This window comes from Crinia signifera, chromosome 6, assembly GCF_055691185.1.
Source record: "Crinia signifera chromosome 6, ASM5569118v1, whole genome shotgun sequence".
Lineage (NCBI taxonomy): Eukaryota > Metazoa > Chordata > Amphibia > Anura > Myobatrachidae > Crinia > Crinia signifera.
The window spans coordinates 280,194,135-280,216,499 of NC_139222.1; the positions used below are offsets into that span (position 1 = coordinate 280,194,135).

General features: G+C 50.7%; 2 protein-coding genes across 3 annotated transcripts in view; one reads left to right on the plus strand and one right to left on the minus strand.

Moving 5' to 3' along the window:
- Positions 1 to 10,221, minus strand: part of TDRD1 (tudor domain containing 1) — a 137,685-nt gene extending 127,464 nt beyond the window's left edge. The window contains exon 1 of one of the 2 annotated variants that reach the window (XM_083149757.1): positions 10,077 to 10,221. In XM_083149757.1, coding sequence (XP_083005883.1) covers positions 10,077 to 10,194 — 118 coding nt within the window. In that variant the 5' untranslated portion in view covers positions 10,195 to 10,221. The remainder of the gene's footprint in view (positions 1 to 10,076) is intronic. The other variant, XM_083149758.1, reaches the window with a different exon arrangement.
- A 2,836-nt stretch (positions 10,222 to 13,057) lies between these two features.
- Positions 13,058 to 22,365, plus strand: part of CCDC186 (coiled-coil domain containing 186) — a 69,227-nt gene continuing 59,919 nt past the window's right edge. Inside the window, exons 1-2 of the mRNA XM_083149759.1 lie at positions 13,058 to 13,216; positions 21,693 to 22,325. Of these exons, the coding sequence (XP_083005885.1) occupies positions 21,712 to 22,325 (614 nt within the window). The 5' untranslated portion in view covers positions 13,058 to 13,216; positions 21,693 to 21,711. The remainder of the gene's footprint in view (positions 13,217 to 21,692; positions 22,326 to 22,365) is intronic.

Genomic DNA, 22,365 nt, shown 5'->3' on the forward strand with positions numbered 1-22,365 from the left:
TTGCTCAACTTTAGCACTGCCTCTTACAGCCCAGGACACCTCCACAGACCTAACGGAATGTGCCCGATTCCCCGCCGGAACCGGGAGGGAGGTGTCCAAATATGCCTGCCAGAGCGACTCCAGCGGGCAGTAGTTTGCGTAGAGGCGGGCCACCCTCTCATCCGAACACCATATAGTACAAAGAGAGAGAGTCTGACTAGTGCAACAGCCTAGAACGGTGCACATAGATGCGCCCCGGCCGGATAACGTCCAAAGAGGACCAAGCCGTAGAAACAACAGACTGTCCAAATGCCGGAACCATAATGTCCTGGTTGACCTGAAAGCTGGACACCACCTAATGTAGGTGAGAAGTAACGGTAGGAAGAACCGCCAGGTTAGAACAAAGACCAAGAATAAAGGACTTACGGGACAGAGCTGACGTGTCAGAGACTCCCCTGGCCAAATCTATCGCCACAAGAAAATGATCTTCCAGGCGAGTCAACACAGGTCCACCGACCGCAAGGGCACAACAGGTGGGCCCTGAAGCAGACAGGATTAGAGAGATCCCCTGGGGCAACCGGGGTACCAAAGGGGGTTATTCTAGTCCATTCCCCCCGACAAAATCCTTCCCAGACGGACAAAGCCATGCGCACCGCGGGTGGGGCAGATGCAACCCGCGCAGAGAGAACCAGACCCGGGTGGGGTTTCTCTTCAAAGTGAGATCTATATTGAAGTGTAAAATCATGCAGTCAGTATTTTCCCTGCACAGAAACAAAATAACTCACCCAAATCCAATTCTCCCCGCACATGCCACATCCGCACCCCCGCAGCGCACATGGCCCCGTCCATCCAAGAAGGACCCCGTCAGAAAGAATGAACCAGAACAAACCCCAAAGGGAGGCTGGATATGGAAGACACCCTGTAGGAATGTGCAGACATCCGTCGACAGGGCCACTCTGTACAAGGCTGAAATCTGAACCTTTAAAGATGAGAAATGCAACCCAGCCTCCAGACCCTTCTGCAAGAAGGGCAGAACCCTAGCCAGGCAGTAAGTCCCGGAATCTGAATCGTAGCATTCGCACCAGGAAAAGTAAGCCCTCCATATGCGATAGTACACCCCCGTCTAGAAAGGTTTCCTCGCCCTGTGCATAGTGGAGGTCACTCTTGAGTGAAACCCACTGGGCCTTTTACCCGGGAGGTCTCAACAGCCATCTTGTCAAAGCCAGGTGCCTCAAAGTCGAGAGAGAGAGGCGGACCCTTAGAGAACCGGCCTGTGCCCAGGGGTAAGCGAATAGGAGGGGCTACTGACAAGGACTGCAGATCCGAACACCCGATTCGTCTGGGCCAAGGTGGAGCAACCAGACTCATCGTGCCGCCCTCCGGCTTCAGTTTGCGATACATTCGGCGGAAAGGCATCATCAGTGTGTACGGCCACGGAGCGCCAGGGCATCTACCAGGCAAGCCCCCCCTCTAAACCCGCACAGTGGTGGTTTGAGGGTATGGCGAGAGGCCATCAAGGCCACCTCGGTTGGGCCCCACCATTGTTCCATCATCTGAAACACCTCCCGATGGAGGGTCAAATCGTCGGCATCCAGGGTCTGACGGCCAAGGAAGACCGCCACCCAATTCAGGACTACCGAGATAAAGATTGCTGAAAGAGCAGGGATCATCTCTGAAAGATGCAGGATGCTTCCACCATAGTGGGCTGACAACGAGTGCCACCCTGGTGGTTAACCTAAGCCACCCTTGTAGCAATGTCCGACTGGACCTGCACCGGGCAACCCCTAAGTTAGGGTTCCGACAGGCAGACTGCCCGGAAGATTGTCTTCAGTTTGAGGACGATGATGAAGAGCTGGGACACCAGAGTGGTCCAGATACCATGGAACGACCTCTGGGAAGTGACCACCCTCCAAACACGGAGGGCTAGCATGTGTGGCTATGAGTGTCTACTAGAGGATCCAGTAGTGAGGTCCCGTCCCGGCGCCACCAGGAAAAGGGGGGGGGCCTGCTGGAGACCAGGCGAACTTGTGGGCCCAGATATTGCGATAGGGTCCCAACCCCCTGGAGAGTATCTTCCCCTGTACAGGGTGGGAATGGAACTGGGCCTATTCGGCCAATGTGAAGGCCGATACCACCAACCCCAGGGCCCCCCTGCAGGCATGCACAGACACCCACCAGGGGGAGAAGAGATGTCTGATCCTGGACTGTAGAGCCAGATGGCAATCCCCCAGAAGGTAGATCCTCTGCCGAATAGAATCTAAACCGGCCCTCATATCTGGCTCTGGCCCAAATAAGAAGGAACCCTCTTAAAAGGACTTTGAGTTTGGGCCTTTCAAAAGCGCAGACACAGGTCTGTGTGTGCAGCTATGGCTGAAGGTGACCCTCTGGAGGTGAGTGGTGTAATTTCCAGAGCCGCCACCCCCAGGTAAAGTGTCACGTGATGCTCAATAGAGGCAGCAGGGTTTTCTCTGGCACCCCTTATGCAGCGTCCGCTGTGAGAGAAGTTGCTCACGCAACTAAGGCCTTAGCCACCCAAACCGATGCCTGGGGCTGGAGTGCGTCCACTTTAGGGACAGTCTCCCAGAGGACTATGTCCTCCTGTGGAACGGGGTAAAAGGAAGGGAAACTGCTGATGGCAAGCTAAACTTCCAGTTAGGAATCTCTAAACTAATGACCTTAGTCAAGTTCTCTGATTTACGGAATAAACCCAGAATACACCTAGGGAGACTCCCAAAGGTGTAGGCGGCTCAGCGGGGTCATTTAAGGTAAGGACCTAGTTGAGAGCCGAGACCAAGGTCGGCACTTCAAGACGAGGTGGGGGGGATTCACCTTATCACAGGCCCCCCATCTTCCATACCAACGTCGGCGGTCCCCTCTAGAGAATACTAATCCCAGGTGTCCTCCTTTGTTGCTGACGGAGGAGTGTGGATGACGGGGGTATCCGCGTCTAGCTGCGGGTACGGAGCGCTTCCACTGTGCGGAGAGCTACACCCGCCAAGGTTGCGGACGGCTTTTCTGGGGACCTTGTCCGGAGGCAGATAAGCACTCACCCAAGGGATGATGCCAATCCAAGGCTGCAGGGGCGGTGCAGATAAGAACTTGTCTACTAGCTGCACCGGCAACCCCAAGTAGTCTCCTGAGAGGAGGCTGTACCTGTGGGCATCGCACACGCATTGTAGCAGCCTGTGCATAAGCCGTCCTGTACTAGTCTAATGCGGGCATAGGCCAGCATTACAGGATGTACAAGACATCAGCGCCAGAGCCCCAGTCACTGGGACTGGTGTCCCTGGAAGACGTTGCAGTATTATAGCACTGTGAACCGGCAGCTAAAGGCACAGGTCAGACAATGTACTACAAGTATAGAAGGCATACAATGCCATGGTACCGCTACACAGTATTCTCTGACCAACAGAGATAGTGTTCAAGCTATACACAGTAAGCTGGTACTATGTACACCATGTGGTGGCGTAGACATTTAGCCCATATGTACGGCTAACACAGTTTCATACTTCTGTTTCATATTTTGGATTGTGGGAGGAAACCGGAGTACCCGGAGTAAACCCACTCAAACACGGGGGGAGCACACAAACTCAGCACAGCTAGAGTCATATTTGGGAAATGACCATAGCGCTGTGAAGAAGCAATGCCAACCATCACACCATCTGTGCTGCCCCTACAGTACGCAGTAAGCTACTAGGCACATATAGCAATCATTGCGGTTCTCTGCCTGTGTGGGGCGAGCTCGCTGCGCCTCAGGCAGCCTTTCTGACAGGCAGTGATAGTGTTACACAGTGCACAGCCAGCCTGTGATATACATACAATGCAGTGATATAGACAGTGCAGTGATATACATACAATAGACAGCTGCAGTGATATAGACCTGGCAGTCTATACGGTACAGACAATGCCGTATGCATCTGAGCCAGCTTGTAATAGACATACAAAGCAGTGATATAGACATACAGTGTTCTCACTGCGAGTGAGAACTACACGGCAGTCTATATGGTACAGACAACACAGTATGCATCTGACAGCCAGCTTGTATCTGACAGGCAGATAACTGCACAGTTTGGGTCATGTTGGGAATCGAACCCATGACCTCTGCACTATGATGCAGCAATGCTAACCATTACACCATCTGCTCTGTCCTTTATGCTTCCGACAGGCAGTGATGGTGTTAATTCACAGGATACAATGTTGCACTTGGCTCTGCTGTGCCCAGAGTTTGAACTCTGTCTGCTCTGTAACCTGACTCCTGGAGGAGATTATTACAGGGGAGCCCAGGCAGTGAAGGAGTGGAACCCCAGACTGGCTTGATAAGCTCTCTGTGTCCCTCCACACATGTTAAGTCAGCATGACCTAACCAGCAATACATGGCCATATAGTACAGTGTAACACAGATTAAACTGACAGGCAGCTAAACTGTTAGCAAACAATGCAGCATACAAGGGCAATGCAATTAATGGCACAAGGCTCCTTTCAGAGCACAGTACTGTACAGTGTCCCGAAGGAGGGGTACAGGGAGGACATGCCCAAATGACCTGGCAGTGAAGGAGTGGAACTCCGGGTGGCTATGAGCTCCGTGTCCCTCCTCACATGTCGCAGGCAGGCAGGAAGGGATCTCAGTGGCGGGAACTCTCTGTGTGTTAAACACAGTTCCCTGCCTACTGTCCCCGGGTGGAGAGGCTGATGTGGGTGGAGCCTTCTCCCCCTGCTGACAAATGGCCCCCAGGGAGGTGTCCACATGCGGCGCCGGTAAAAATGGCAGGGGTCCGGCGCTACCGGGCGGCCCCGCATACCTGGCGCTGCTACCCACAAACAGTTTCCCTGGTGGTCCAGCGGGAGCGGGTGGCGAACCAGCCGTCCGCTTGTCAGCGCAGTCGGCGGTCCCCCCTGCCGAACTGCTGCAGCCGCAATGCCCAGCAAGCGCAATCACGCGCGCTGCTCCCAGCGGGGAGCACATTACCTTTTGTCAGGTCCCCGGCGTCCGGTGGCGGCTGTGGCTCCCCAGTGCCCGGGGGCCGCTTCAGGTCCCCACCCTCGAGTGGTGATGCAGCTCCGGACCCGGGTGATGGAGCAGCAGCGCAGGTGTCTGTGCAGACCCCCAGTGCTGCTGCTCTGTCACTGACAGAGTCAGTGTAAAAATAAAAATGAAAAATAACATATAAAAATCAAGTTAGGCTGCTAAATAGCAGCCCCTCTATTAGGTGCATCTGGCTCCTGCCAGCACCCGAAAAAAACTGAGCTTCCTGGCCTGGAGGCGGGGTAGAGGAGGGGAGGAGCCCGGCTGCCTGGGAGGCAGTTCAAGTTTAACCTCTAGGGTGCTGGTGCTCTCCCATCTCCTTACTACCCACTGTAACGCTGTGGCCCCTGATGTCTCCCGAAGGAGAAATACTGGATGCATTATTTTTAAACTGCAATTTAGGATTTCAGATTCAGCACACCCCACCCGAATTTAACTCTGCACTTGTTACATCTGCCCCACCTGCAGTGCACATGGTTTTGCCCATTTTAAGAACAAATTTGTACTGCGATCAGATCTGAATAAGGGCCCATGTGTGCTAAAGCCTGGATATCACTAAAACCTGCAGTGTTAATATGCCTCGAGGACCGAGGTTGGGAATGGCTGAACTAGGGGCACACAATCATATGAGATGAGGAGCAAAGGCCTGATCCGGAGGTGGCGGCAAATTTATGCTAATGCTCCCAAGGATGGAACTTGAACCGACGGCCATCGCTCGCGCCTTTAGCCCACCGTGTGCATACTAACACAAGCCATTGATTTTCTGTGACCTCTGCGGCTGCTCAAAACATTGTCAGAAATAAGACATTGGAGCACAAACAATCGCGACAGATGTACAAAATCCATTGGGCATAGTCATTGGCATAGCTTCCAGCGTCAGGCCCTGACTGCAGACAGGAAAGATGGGATACAGCAAGCATCTCATACCCCATTCTCACTGCAGGCAAATTCCCGGAAGTTTGCCTTTTAACACAGTTTTTTTTGCAGTGTGAATGGGTCGCATACCTGGATCTCATACACGGGTAAACCCCTTCTTTTTACCTGTGTTTGAGATCCGGCTATGCAGACACGGGTGGACACGTTCTCACTGCATAAAAACCCGTGTTAAAAGGCAAATTACTGAGTAGAACTTCTTCACCCAGGAATTTGCCTAGCGGTGAAAACGGGGGTCCGTCGCTGCAGTCCCGGCATTGTAATGCCGGGTAAAAGCCGTGTAGTTCTCACTCGCAGTGAGAACACAGTATAAGTAGTGTTCACGGTTTCCTGTGTCCCTTACTAGAAGCCCAAATCAAAGCCGGTTTTCTTCCCGAACCCCCAAGAAGAGGAAAAGTTCTTGTTGCAAGGTAAAAATGTTGGCACACAACACCACTGGAGCGTACTTTGAATATTCATGCACTTAGGAGGTGATTCAGTACTGCTCATTCCATAATCGCGTATGTGCAGTATTAAAAACATCGGAACGCGCACGAATTCAGCCCCTTCCTAGTAAAAATGAATCACCCCCTTGGTACATTCAATTGTCATTAGGCCACATACCAGTTTCCAGGGGATTTTTTTAATACAAACTGATCAAATGGATTCAAAATTTTGGACCAGGTGCTGTATTGATGAGGACGTGCTTTTTACGTTGCAGATGGGAGTTATATCTATTTCTTCTATTTTTAAATTTACTTGTGTAAAACCACTTTGCAGACCTGTTTCTGTCCCCAGAATACTGGAAAGACATCAAATTTACTAAAAACAAACACATAACTACAATCATGCTTTTCCTTTATTACAATACAGCAAAAAATAATAATCATTTAACACCTTTACAAGTACATTCATTACTTCACCCACCAACAGCCATAGGGGCCCATTTATCATTCTATATTTGCGGCTTAAACTAGTGTTTTCGGGGGTTAACTGCAAATATCAAGTATCCCCAGATCCCTGTAGATCCCTCCTGCACCGCCGCCGGCCGAATCCCCCTAACAGATTTGGCCAAGTTATACCCCTTTTATTACCAAATCCCGGATCCGACATGGATCCAAGCCAGGTCGGATCTGGGATTTGCTCCGTTCACACTGCGGTGCCCACCCGCAGTGTAAACGGAGCCGGTGTTTGGCGATGACATCTTCGTCATACCTTAGGTCGACACTTCAAAAAGGTTGAGGCAAGCTTATGGTAGACATAGGCAAGGTTGACATTCATGTTTCATGATTTTTTGGGTATCTATAAGTCAACATGGACCCCGTGTATATGTACAGCTTCACTCGCCATGCTTCGGCAACACTATTATATGCCCACTTGGATAGGAAATATGAAAAAAATTACCTTTTTTTTTTACATCATGAAAAAACCTCATGTCGCCCTTTTAACTGTCAACCTTGCCTATGTCAACCATAACCTTGTGTCAACCTAGACATTGTCTATCCACTGGCTGCGTACCATCTACATAATATGATACGTTGCCACAAACATCCTGAATTGCTGTTTATAAGCCGATTAATGTGTGAAAACCACAGATTGTGCTTCACGAAAAAGCAGTCACCATGTGCACTCGTTCAATGGCGCAAATTTGCGCTTCCAACTCCCCCAGTGTTGAATCCGCCCCTCCGAACTCCTAATACCAATGATTTCCTGTTTGTTGTCTACGTCACTTACACACGTGACAGGACATTCCTGCCATGCGGCACCAGGTTAGTGCATGAGAACTTCTCTGTGGGTTTGTTTATATATTAAAATGGACAAGCGAAACAGTGAAAGTGAGGGCAACAACAATTGCGCATATAGTAAAAGTGGCTTCCCGAAATACTGCAATATAAGACAGAACACCAGTCTTCAAACATAAGCAACAAACACAAGAAGAGCCATATTCACTATTACAGATGTGATATAACCCAAATTTTGGAATATAGGGTAAATAATTTGCTATAACCCGATGATCTGGGATGATGCAAGAATAGTAAATTACCCGTATACACCAGGAAAGGTGATTATTTTATTGAAATACAAAAAGTGCATTAAGTGACAAAATCCAGATTTTTATTCCCACCAGATATATTGGAAAGATTAATCTACAGGCTTCACCTTGCAGATTTAGGGGAATATCTAAATTAGACATGGGGTTCCAGGGTGAGAGCTAGCTGATGAAGCGGCAGTTTGCCCACACAATAAATCTAAAGCAGGCTTGTCCAACCTGCGGCCCTCCAGATGTGCTAAAACTACACATCCCAGCATGCATTGCCATCATTCTAGCATTCCCTAATAGCCAAATTGTGGCAAGGCATGCTGGGATGTGTAGTTTTAGCACATCTGGAGGGCCGCAGGTTGGACAAGCCTGATCTAAAGGGTGTAGTGAAATAGTGACTTCTCCTCCCAGCCCCTGAGGAAGATTCCATCCTCAGAGTTGAACATGTGAGAGATACAGGACCGAACTGAAGAGGTTCAAGCTGACAGTAGTAGTAGTACGTTTATTTAGAAGGCGCCGCAAGATATACTATATACCTCTAACTACATATTCCTCCGCTTTGTACCCCAGTCACTGTGTGTAGGAGTCTCTGTATAATAGCACCCCCTCCCCTCCCCATAATTAGGTGTATGAGTCTCTGTATAATAGCCCCCACCCCCCATGTGCCCCTGTAATTAGGTGTAGGAGGCCCTGTATAGTAACCCCCCACCCCCCCATGTGCCCCTATAATGGGTATGGATCATTGGTCAGACAGCAACTAGGTAGACACTACAAGGTTGACATGGGGTTAGGTCGGCAGGGTCATTAGGTCAACAGTCAAGAGGTAGACATGGGATTTTTCACTTTTTTTGTCCCGAATTTCGACTCGGTCGACATGGACACTGAAACATAGAACCGTGTCCACTCCTCATGCATCGGGCACACTATTTTATTCTCCTACCACACCCTAATGGATGGTAGGGCATGAAATACCGCCTGTCGGCACATGTCGGCTCACACAAAAAGTAAAAAAAAAAACCATGTCGACCTTTTGACCGTCGACCTTACCCATGTCGACCTTTTGACCGTCGACCTTACCCATGTCGACATAGTGACCGTACCCCCCTGCAATAAGAAGTAGTAGTCTCTGCATAATCCCCCCCCCCCCCTGGGTGTGGCCCTGTAATTAGGTGTAAAAGTCTCTGTATAACCCCCCCCCCCAATGTGCCCGTGTAATTAGGTGTACCAGTCTCTGTATAATAACCCCCCATGTGCCCCTGTAATTAGGTGTACCCGTCTCCGTATAACCCCCCCCCCATGTGCCCCTGTAATTTGGTGTAGCAGTCTCTGTATAACCCCCCCCCCATGCTCCCCTGTAATTAGGTGTAGCAGTCGCTGTATAAACCCCCCCCCATGTGCCCCTGTAATTTGGTGTAGCAGTCTCTGTATAATACCCCCCCCCCCCATGTGCCCCTGTAATTAGGTGTAGCGGTCTCTGTATAATACCCCCCACCCCCATGTGCCCTGTAATTAGGTGTACCCGTCTCTGTATAATAACCCCCCCATGTGCCCCTGTAATTTGGTGTAGCAGTCTCTGTATAAACCCCCCCCCCCCCCATGCTCCCCTGTAATTAGGTGTAGCAGTCGCTGTATAAACCCCCCCCCATGTGCCCCTGTAATTTGGTGTAGCAGTCTCTGTATAATACCCCCCCATGTGCCCCTGTAATTAGGTGTAGCGGTCTCTGTATAATAACCCCCCCCATGTGCCCCTGTAATTAGGTGTAGCGGTCTCTGTATAATACTACCCCCATGTGCCCCTGTAATTAGGTGTCGCAGTCTCTGTATAATAACACCCCCCCCCCCCCCCATGTGCCCCTGTAATTAGGTGTAGCGGTCTCTGTATAACACACACCTGACTCTGAACATGACACCCACCCAATGAACCCCCCCTCCTCAGTCACCTATGCCGCGTACACTACAGGTCTTCTGAAACAGACTCCATGATCACCCTCCCACCCGAGTGTGGTGGTTCCCTTTAGGAAAAGACACCCTCTTCCTATAACTCCCGCTTATACTACCAGGCCACCGCCGCCGTGCGTCACCTCCCGGTACCGGTCACGGAGCAGAGAGTGCGCTGAGTACCTGAGAGCTGGGCCCGGAACCCGCCGCTTCCAGTTCCCGCCGCCCGCATCACGTGACCACCTCCTCGCTCCGCGCCTCTGCCCGCCTGGGCCCACCACGTGACCTGGGAGTGGACCATGTCACGTGACAGGCAGGCACGTGTACACAGTCGATGCCCAAAACATCGAGCACTAGGTCCCGGCCATCGATGTTTTGGGAACATCGATAGTCGGTGGCCATCCCTAGACTACACACATGCACACTGAGTCATCTCCGTCCGACTCCAGAGTCCAGTCTCCGACTCCGTCCTATTCCTCTTCCTCCAGGCCATTCATCTGTCTCCCTCTCATGCTGCACGTCCAGTCCATACCTTCCAACATGACCCATTCCAGCAGGAACAGAATGCTCTAATTCTGGACTTCCCTCTCAATGAGTGCCATTACCTGTTTAAACAGGTTAATTGATAAGAAAGGCGTTTCACTACAGGTGCTGGTAATCATAAATGAAGAGGAGAGTCCAGAAACAGAGCATTGTGTCCCTCCTGGAGAGGGTCATGTTGGGAGGTATGCAAGTCTGCTCTGTAACCATGGTGGCACTGGGGGAACCCCAGTATTGTAGTCACCCCCTGTACATAGCTGCCCTGTGTTAACATGGAGACAGGCAGTGAGGGCACCCCAGTATTGTAGTCTCCCCCTGTAATGTACAAGTCTGCCCTGTGGAACAATGGAGACAGGCAGTAGGGGCACCCCAATATTGTAGTCTCTGTCTCCCCCTGTACAAGTCTGCCCTGTGTTACCATGGATACAGGCAGTGGGGGCACCCCGTTACTGATATCACACCCTGTACATGCTGTGTCTTACCATGGATACAGGCTTTGGGGGCATGAACCCAGTATTGTAGTCACCCCCTGTGCAAGTCTGCTCAGTATTGCCATGGAGACAGGCAGTGCGGTCACCCCCTATGAAAGTCTGCTGTTCGTTATCATGGAGACAGACATGGGTGGCACCCCAGTATTGAAGTCTGGCCCTGTGTTACCATGGAGACAGAAATGGGGGCACCCTAGCATTGTAATCACCCCCCTGTGCAAGCCTGTTATGTGTTACTATGGATGGAAACAGGCAGTGGGAGCACCCAAGCATTGCAGTCACCCCATGGCAAATGCTGCACTGCTACTTCAAGACAGGAAGGGAGGGAACCCCTATAGTGTAGTCACAGGTCTGCTCTGTAACAGTGAGGACACCCAAGTAATGTGTCTCCTCATGTACATGCCTGATCTACAGTATGTCACCGTATTGTGACAGTGAGAGTGCACCATTAATGGTAAAGTTATTTCAGAGGTCAGACTCAAAAATATAAATGTGACATGACCAGCCCAGCAGTGTGTCTATGGCGCCCCACTGTTGGAGTCCCGGCAGTCAGGGTTCCAAAGTTGGTCGGAAGGGATGCAGTCACAATCCCGGCGGTCAAAATCCCAACGCCTGAATCCCGACCGCTGAAATCCCGGCACTTTGTTCCTCTGTGGGTGTCCACGACACCCATAGAGGGAGAATAAATTAGTGTGACGAGCGTATCGAGACACCGGGCCCGCTGCTTGGTGATCCACGTCCCCCCCGGGATATCGGTGGTCGGGATTCTGGCGTTGGGATTTTGACCGCTGGGATTCCGACCGCCGGGATTACATACCAATCCCGGTCTAATGACCGACTGTCTGACCCCCATACCACACCTGAGTTTCTGATCATTGTGTAGTGGCTCCATAGAGTGGGGCACAGCGGGCTAATCTATGACTGCGTAGGGATTTTGTGACTCTATCCAGTCTGGCGTTGATGGGGGTGAACCATCCGATCTCCAGCATTTATAACAAAACCATCTATCATTGGTGGGAAACCATTGATGAGTGTTAACCATCGTTGATAGGCTGCTGCCGCAGCATAGCCTCTCTACCCAGCCCAGCACACGCTGCTTAGTGATATGTGTGCTGAGTTGAGGAGAGAGCTGCAGCAGCCTGTCATCTCTCCCTGTGTGTGACTGTGATGATGATGATCCCACCTGGCAACCCACAGAAATTATGTTGTATTTTTTTAACGGCGGCAACCCCCCCCCTCCCCCCCTCCATCTGTACACTGTGAGGAGTGCAGCTATGCCTGGTCATGAGGATAAATAGGCACATAACTAAGATCCTCCCTCTAGATACTGTGAGGAGCGCCGCTATACCTGGTGATGGGGATAAATAGGCGCACAACTAAGATCCTCCCTCTAGACACTGTGATGAGCGCCGCTATAACTGCTGATGGGGATAAATAGGCACATAACTAAGATCCTCCCTCTAGACACTGTGAGGAGGGCAACTACACCTGGTCATGGGGATAAATAGGCACATAACTAAGACCCTCCCTCTAGACACTGTGAGGAGGGCAACTACACCTGGTCATGGGGATAAATAGGCACATAACTAAGGTCCTAACTTGGTCTCTGTGAGGAGCGCCGCTACACCTGGTCATTGGGATAAATAATCGCATAAATAAGGTCCTCCCTCAAGTCACTGTGAGGAGCGCCGCTACACATGGTCATGGGGATAAATAGGCGCATAACTAAGATCCTCCCTCTGGTCAATGTGAGGAGCACCGCTTTGCCTGGTGATGGGGATAAATAGGCACATAAGATCCTCCATCTGTACACTGTGAGAATTGCAGCTATAGGTCATGGGGATAAATAGGCACATAGCTAAGATTCTTCCTCTGAACACTGTGACGAGTACACTACACCTGGTCATTGGCACATAACAGATTCTCCCTCTGTTCACTCACTGTGAGGAACGCTGCTATACCTGATCTGAGCTCCTCCACACTAGAGGTGCGTTCAGGCTCCGCCCCCGTAGGAACGCTACAGCCTAGTACCGGCTCCGCCCAGCAGCAGCGGGGCTCCTTCCTCACACACAGTGACAGCGATATGGCCCCGCCCACACCAAGTCACCTTGCGCTGAAACTGGAGGTGCGCTTTCTACGTCAGTCACAGGCACGGCGCTGATTGGTCGGATAGGCTGGAGGTGCTGACGACACGGCGGCCATCTTTGTTGATGTGTCAGTGAGACGGGCTGAAGATGGATGTGCAGTAGCGGGGAGACTGCGGATACCGACCCCAGGGGGTGACCGACGGCTGATGTGAGTCTCTCGGTAACATGGCTGGGGAGGTCTGGCGCTGTGGTCAGGCAATGTGTGGCTGGGGATTAGGTGTCTGCACCTAAGTATAGGGACGGGGTAGTGCGGGCAGCCTGTGATCGGGGAATAGGGTGTGGGGGAAAGGCTGTAATAACTGGGGGGGGGGGTTTGCGGGTGACAGGCTGTGTCTGGGGGGACAGTGGGTGTGGTGACAGGCTGAACCGAGGGTTTGGGGTGACCTGCTGTAACTGGGGGGACAGAAGGTGTGGGGTGACAGGCTGTGACTGGGTGTACCGAGGGTGGGGTGACAGGCTGTGACTGGGTGTACCGAGGGTGTGGGGTGACCGGCTGTGACTGGGTGTACCGAGGGTGTGGGGTGACCGGCTGTAACTGGGGTGACAGAGGGTTTGGGGTGACAGAAGGTGTGGGGTGACAGGCTGTGACTGGGTGTACCGAGGGTGTGGGGTGACAGACTGTAACTGGGAGGACAGAGGGTGTGGGGTGACAGGCTGTAAATGGGGGGACAGAAGGTGTGTGGTGACATGCTGTAACTGGAGGGACAGAGGTTGTGGGGTGACAGGCTGTGACTGGGGGGGGGGGGTAGAGGTTGTGGGGTGACAGGCTGTGACTCGGTGTACAGTGGGTGTGGGGTGACAGGCTGTGACTGGGGTACAGTGGGTGTGGGGTGACAGGCTGTGACTGGGGTACAGTGGGTGTGGGGTGACAGGCTATGACTTTGGGAACAGTGGGTGTGGGGTGACAGGCTGTGACTGGGGGGGGGGCAGAGGGTGTGGGGTGACAGGTTTTGATTGGGGAGGTTGTGGGTTGACAGGCTGTGACTGGGGAGCGACAGAGGGTGTGGGATGACGGGCTGTGAACAGAAGGTGTGGGGTGACTAGGGAACAGAAGGGTACTTGTTTAGTTTCACGGCGGCAGCATGGCCGCCCGCAACTTCCGGGTTCCGGCGCTCGGAAAAAACTATCTAAAATAAAGTCCATCCCAACGTGAAATAGTTCATACCCCCACTGTCCACGTTGGCATGGAGTTGATTTTAGATAGTGTAGCGAGCCCCGCAAGGGGACACAGACACTGCTGACACTGAGATGCTGCCGCCGTGAAACTAAACAAGTACCAACAGAAGTTGTGGGGTGACAGGCTGTGACTGGGGTACAGTGGGTGTGGGGTGACAGGCTGTGACTGGGGTACAGTGGGTGTGGGGTGACAGGCTGGGACTGGGTGAACAGTGGGTGTGGGGTGACAGGCTAGTAACTGGGGGGCAGAGGGTGTGGGGGACAGGCTTTGATTGGGAAGGTTGTGGGGTGACAGGCTGTGACTGGGGAGAGACAGAGGGTGTGGGATGACGGGCTGTGACTTGGGGGTGGGGGGTGTCGGGCTGTGTCTGGGGGGGACAGAGGGTTTGGGGTGTCGGGCTGTGACCAGGGATAGATGCTGTGTCCGGGTGTTGGGTGACAGGCTGTGACTATGGAGCGACAGATGGTGTGGGATGACGGGCTGTGGCTTGGGGGGGTAACAGAGGGTGTGGGGTGCCACAATGTGACTGGGCAGTAAGAGGGTTTGGGGTGACAGGCTGTGATTGGGGAGGGTTGGGGTGACAGGCTGTGACTGTGGAGCGACAGATGGTGTGGGATGACGGGCTGTGACTTGGGGGGGTAACAGAGGGTGTGGGGTGCCACAATGTGACTGGGCAGTCAGAGGGTTTGAGGTGACAGGCTGTGATTGGGGAGGGTGTGGGGTTACAGGCTGTGACTAGTGGTGGGGGGGACAGAGGCTGTGGGGTGACAGGCTGTGAGCGCAAAGGAAGAGGGTTTCGGTCTGTGACCAGGGGATAGACGCTGGGTGACAGGGTAGCAGATGGGGACAGGTGTAGTGGATGGCATCAGATTGTGGTCAGGCCATGGGCAGAGGCATCTTGTGAATGGGGGTCAGAGGGCTGACTGAATAAGGGGCAGTGGATGGTTCCAGGCTCTGAATACGTGAGCAATACATAATGGTGTCATGCCTTTGGGAGCGGGGGAGTGACAGGTTGTGTGTGTGTGTGTGTGTGTGTGTGGAGAAGCTGTCAGAGATGTGTCTGTGAGTGATACGAGAGGGGTCGTTGGCTGATAATCTGCATGGGTTTGGGGCACAAGATGGGTGTTAGCAGGTGGAGAGTGTCAGGGGTAGAGCGAGGCTCTGGTTTCAGTGACATGATTATAATGCAGTGTTTGTAGTGTGGTGTGTGCTGGCCTGTACATAGTACTGTATAAATATACAGAGGAGATCTGTATAATTCAGCAGCAGCTCTCATAGAGTAATACTGGCACCGTGTCTGGTATAGTAGACATCACTTCTGTGTAAGGCTGCAGAACGGAAGCAATGCTGATTATTTTCTGATTGACAAGCGCATAGTGTTCTATCATTATATACAGAAGTGTCAGACAGGAAACCATAGGAGCTTACACTCTATGGTACTAGCTGAAAGCATTCTACAGTGAGGAACAGGAAACGCAGTAGCTGAGAATAAAGGGACTGTGCAGTGGTCTTGGGGATGGGATCCCTCTGTATATGTGCTGATTGTCCCGCACATTGATAAAGCGTAGGTCCCCGTCTCTTCATGCTGGGATTATATCCGCTCCTGACACAAGTCCTCCTTTGTACAGCGAGGACGGCCGATCGCTGTCTCAGCTTCTTTCCACAGGCCGGTTTTGTAGGAAATTCGGACACTTTTCACAAGTTCGACAATAGCGGATTGTTTTCTGCTCGGATAATTATATGGAAGGTTTTTGTCATCTGTGCTTATCCCAGCGTCCCTGTCTCTAGCTTTGTCAGATAGAGCTCTGGAATGTCGGGTGACGTAACTAGGGGCTCATTGTCCAGGTGACCATCTTCTTCAGGTCTGTTGAATTGGCAGGGGTGGACAAAGGACCCCTAACAGTTCATGGTTTCCTTACCACCTAGGTGCGCCACAGGTTTATTCTAGAATAAATATCGCATTTTAAAAGATCCACAGATGGACTGGAAAGTATGAAGTGGTCGGATTCCTCAAGGACCAGTTTGACCAACCCAGCTCTTAGAGATAAATACACCTAATAAGTGTAATAAGAGGGTCTTCATAAATTATATATCCCAGGCACCAGCGTGTACAAGGCTGGCAGAGGCCCCCTGGTGTCCCAATGCAAGGACACACCTGTAGGTCCTCTGGTGTCCCGATGCAAGGACACACCTGTAGGTCCCCTGGTGTCCCGATGCAAGGACACACCTGTAGGCCACGTGGTGTCCCGATGCAAGGACACACCTGTAGGTCCTCTGGTGTCCCGATGCAAGGACACACCTGTAGGTCCTCTGGTGTCCCGATGCAAGGACACACCTGTAGGTCCCCTGTTGTCCCGATGCAAGGACACACCTGTAGGCCACGTGGTGTCCCGATGCAACGACACACCTGTAGGCCACCTGGTGTCCCGATGCGAGGACACGCCTGTAGGTCACCTGGCAGCAGCTCCCATTGTGTCACATAGGATTTCATTTGCCGATGCCGAACAGAGAATATAGGCATGCCGCATATTATTTTAATCAGCAGAAGCTTCTTGTGATTCATCATTTTGTGAATAAGATGCGTTTTAACAAAAATGACTGAGTCACATGGCGCTCACCTGGTGTGTGTAATCTGTGCTGTGCTGGTGGCGGCCAATGCACCAATTCGCTAGGCCCTTGCTTTGCATGGCCTAACATTCACTTATTAATAATTAGCGTCTCCTCCCACATTCACCCGTGTGTTTGTATATATAAAGCAGATGGCAGCATCACTGTAGAACCTCCCATTATACAATGGTTTGGGCTGTATTGCTTTGAGTGCGAATACAAAGCTCCCTGCACTGACTGGAGAACAGGCTGCATCAGGCCGACCATGTCATGTTAATACATTCTGTTATTGTTATCGCTTAGCTTTAAGTTGACAGATCATGATGAGACACAAAGTGCCGGTTACCTCTTGGAGTTTCCACTACAAAATGACGTCATGTGAATCAGCTCCGTAGTCTTTGCACCAACTTAGAACAACCTGACCGTTTCCTTCGTGTGTGTGTGTGCTCTGATCATCCCTTATGAAGATGGAGGTATTATATTGGCACATTCCCTTTCTAGGAGATGGAAGTGTAGCATTAAAGCATCTGTGTACATTGTGGTGTATGTATAACGTACATCAGTGCACTCAGCATTGGGAGAGCGGTGCAGCCACAGCCCTGCACCGGTTGCTATAACCCTTGGCAGTCGCAGTTCCCATATGATATGTGTGTAATTGGGCAGTTACTCGCCTGTAATCCGCTTGGGTTCTGTGGGAAAGGTCGCACGTTACTGACAGGCATTTCATTGATACGAGCATCAGACGCCCCAGTCAGTTCCTGGAGGCAGACGCGTCAATTTTCTGCAATTTCTTATGCTGTATTTTAAACACCGTAAATACGTTTTTCACGAGCCCCTAATGGATGATGCAAAGTGGAAAGGAAACTGAGAAGGGATAAGCAAAGGACAGACAGAATGAGGGATGCAGCCAAACCTGGCCTTAATTCCCCAAAATGGGTGCATTGAGAGGAATAGGGGCACAGAATGCAGTGCAAGAAGTCCCCAGTTGGCAACTTTTTTTTTTTTCTTCTACTTTTTTAAAATGTAGTATTCTGCCTGTGTGTAGCCAACTTTACTGACATGTTCTCCTCTAAAGGACATCATACAGGGCATGATTCATGTTTGTAAGTAATGTACAATTTCACTTGAGTGGGTTATATTTATGTGTAGGGTAGGTACTGGCTGATTTTGCAGGGTGTGGTATATGGTCCCAACAGTCGGGATCCCGACAGGAATTAGCCCGACATCGGGATCCCGACTGCCCTCACTCAGACAGCAGGGCGAGCGCAATAAAGCCCCTTGCGGGCTCGCTGCGTTGGCCATGCTGCGGGCACGGTGGCTCGCTATGTTCGCCACCTATTCTATTCTCCTTCTATGGGGGTCGTGGACCTTCATGAGGGAGAATAGCCGGTGGCTGTCCTAGACCCCGAGTGTCGGGGTAATGACTGTCGGGAAACTGTCCGGCACCCGATTTTGCATGTAGCCCACAAATGTTATGCTGGGTACATATTAGGTGTTTTTATTCTTTTTTGTAAAAAAATTTTAAACAATATGCACGATAATGATATGAACAATATAATTTCTTGTGTACTCACTATGGGCCTGATTCAGTCCTGATCGCACGGCTGCGAATTAGTACGGCCACCGTTCAGACAAGGCGCCGCCCCTCTAGAGCGAAATCCCACCTTGCGAATCAATGAGATTGTTTTGTGAAAAGATTTGTACGGTTACACGCCCATTCGCAGCCAAGTGAATGTGTCCATGGCAGGTGCCGTGTAGCCGGTGTTGCGATGGAAAAGCGTTTCTGGCCTGAAGCTGATGTCACACAGGCACGCCTGGCGTTATCACGGACACTCCCAGCGATTTCATAGACACGCCTGCTCTTCTCTAAGCACTCCCACTAAACGGCGATTACCAACCCCAGATACCCGCTTCCTGTCAATCACGGCCTCGCGCATGTGTACTGTGAACCGTACATTGGCAGCTGTGCGATCAGGTCTGATTCAGGCCTATATCGCTAACGATAATCCCGCTACCACACGTCGTAAATGACCTGCTCTGTCATCTGCACTTGTAGTCAAATCTTGTCAACGGGCGCACGCTAGATGTGAGCACTGAACGCGTATGGGTCATTGGGTTGACCACAGAAGGTCGCCATGGCTAAGGCCAACACAAGCCTTAGGTCGACAGTCAAAAAGTCGACATAAGTTCATGTTGTTTATATCCCCCCCCCCCCCATATGCCGGCATGGACACTGTCAAAGTGTTCCCTGTCCCCTCGCATTGGCTAGCTACGCTCAGCACACTATTCCATTCTCCCGCCACGCCCTAGAGCATGAAATACCACCCGTCGGCACATGTCGGCTAAAGGGAAAAAAAACATGAAAAGGTCATTTTGACCTAGCCATTGGCGACCTAATGCTTTTAACGACCTTCCAACCCCAACGACCTTAACCATGTTGACCATATACCCGCTGAAAAATATCATTAATGATATGATTGTATTGATCTGTCATGTTCTGTTGCGTTGCGTGTGGACTGGGATAAGGTCCATAGTGCTGTTATCCCCCCCCCCCCCCTGATGATGCTCCGCCCCCGTCTGACATCATTTTCAACCTGGCGTTAGCAATGTGAGAGGGATTGTCTTTCTTTACTTACAGGCCCATTGTCAGGTGAGACCTGACTACTGCACAGGGATCCTGTGATGTGGTGGCTCCAAATACAGTCGATTATCAGCCATGTGACACTGATTACTGGACGCTGCCTTTATACTTGCAGCACAAAATATAAATATATATTCCCCCCCCCCCCCCCCCCAAGCATCGCACGTGGTTCCCTAATGTGCTGCTGACAATGGGGTTGTCTGACTGGTTTTCCTTATTTTGTTGATGGAAATTCTTCCCGTAACGTGAAGCCAGACGCACAAAATTGAAACAAAAAGGCCTCTCGTTAATAAACAGAATGTTCATAGATAACCATGTAGGGAGGGGCCCTGGACTGCACACCCTGTGTACTGAGAGGAGCCACCTTGCTGAGGGGTATATTGTATATCAGCGCTGTGACAATAGGAAACAAATAAAACGCATTTATTGTCATCAAAATAAAAGCCAGGTTTACTAGCTGGTAATAGAGCAGCTCATCCCCTCACGTGGAATACAAGAACGGATAGATGAGCTGGCTTTCTGTGGGCAATGTTTGGGGTTGTTAATGCCCCCATTTCACCCCTACCCCCCAGCACACCCATCATGTAAAATTCTCACCCACTTAGTTTTGCCTTTCCTGACCCCCCCCCCCCCCCCCTTCCTAGTCTCTCTAGAAAACCAACAGAATCAACAGATTTACCGAGCGACAATTAACAAATGTTGTTCCTCCCATTTAGTGATTGTGTTGATGGTGTTTGGGATGACATCATTGTCACAAGTGAGGTCAGACAGATACAATGAATGGGATGTTTATAACTAATCTTGGTTCCACTGAATACCTGCATGTGTCTCCCCAAGACCTACACCCCATGTTGTGTCTACCACTGGGGCATGTATTCAATGCTTTTTGCGAGTCAGGCTCACTGTTCCCTCGTGCATGTCACCGTGACCTCGCTGAAGCACTCACCACTTTTAATCATCTCCTCCTTTCTGTCTGTCTCCTTATTCAACGCTTCTGCAGCTCACCATCCCTTTTTGCGAACTCTGCATAATTATGCGAGGGGAAAAGGGTGAGCTGTAGCAGGAGAGATCAGGTTTCTCCTGCTCTCCACGTGAGGTGTGCAGACTTGAGCAGTGTGTTCGGGGGATCTGTGGATTTTGGCTTCTGAACAGGTTTAAGGTTAGTGTTTTGTGCAGTGTTTTTATTACAACACATGGCTGTGTGACAATTTTAATTGGGTTTGTGGCTGCAGACTGGTGCTGTGTATTTTGTCCTCATTTATTCTTATTATTGTGTTGTGCTTTGGCCTTTCAGTGCCCTGGGTTTTTATTTTATTTATTTTGTAATTGTTAGCCTTTTTAAATGCCTTTTGGGGGCTTTGGTTTAGTTTTTTTTTTTTATACACCCCTAAATTGTGGTTTTATGTTAGGGGGGTCTCCCTGAGCTTCCCTGCCTTGGTTTAACTAGGAGCATTACTGATTACTGATTACTAGGAGCATTACTGATAACTAGGAGCATTACTGATTTCTTATTGGTTACCATTAAAATAACTTATTAATTCCAAATAAATTAATATATAAGTACAGCATTATGGCACTTGCAATAAATACATTAGAGTACATTTTTTTTAATTTATAAGCCATAAAAAAAATAACAACTTTAACAAAGATAGTCCTACAGTTCACCTAAAAAAGATGCCGAGGGAAAAATGGAGAACTGCTGTAAAAAGAGAAACCAGCAGGACTCGCAATTTGTGCATTGAATACACTTTTGGAGAGAGACACTAAAATCCCCATTGAACAGAAATGGTGAGAAGTGAAGGGTGAACTGAGTTAGCTTCGCAAAATATTTTTGGAGAAGCAACAGAGCTGAATACAGGGAAGCCCAAAATAGGAGAGAAAAGTTCACCACTCTCCAAAAAACATGCAGACTCACCGTTTTTTACGGCGACATGGGAGCATTGAATACATGCCTGGGTCTTTGTACCTGAACAATGGGGGGCTGTAGATGCTGACGCTCCGTAATAGTATTTTGCCCCTCCAAAAGTTCTGTGACCTGCAGATCTCCCCTCTGCTCTGCCAGTACCCCCTACCATAACTATATAACCTGCATGGGTCCGGCTGTAGGAATTTGGGGCAGGGCAGATTATTCGCTGCTTACATTGTGAATGTCAGATGCTCCGTGTTCACCTTTTAATTAAGTTTGTGTTTTCCCCGTAGAGCTACATAGTCTACAGTAATGGAAGATCCTGGTGATCATTCTTCGGACAGCTCGCCCCATCCAGATGATCCGCCTTCCTCCCCGGCTTGTGATGGACAGAATACTGAAACGCAAGAAGAGCATGGACTTGGGTCTGAAAGCGAAGAGACACCACAGGAGCTTCCATCCCCTCCGGCGTCCGTCTCGGACGATGAAAGCCCGTTATCGGAGGAGACCTGTGAACTACAGCAGCCGCCACAGATTGGTCCACAGGCTAATGGTGAGGCTGGTGACTTGGGAGGTCCAGAGTCCGTGCATGTAGCACCTGTGCCTCCGGTCTCAGACCATGATAATTCTGAAACTGTGATCCCCGAAGACCCCACCACCCAGAATACTCCCGATGTGGAGGACAATGTGGATGAGGACCTGGACTCGAGGACCCACTTTGACACAATTGGCACCAAAGATCTTCTCTCTAAGATTCACATTACTCTGTCACAGGAGACGTTACTGGAGGAGATAGAGACAGAGCTGAGTGCCGCCGAAACGGACTACAAGTTCCAGAATGGGATGAGCAAGGGGGGGATGACGCTTAGTATGCTGGAGCAGTGTGTCCAGGACAAGTATTTTCAGCAGGAAAACACCATTAAAAGGTAAATCCGATGTATCACTCCCTGTACATCACTGCAGAGC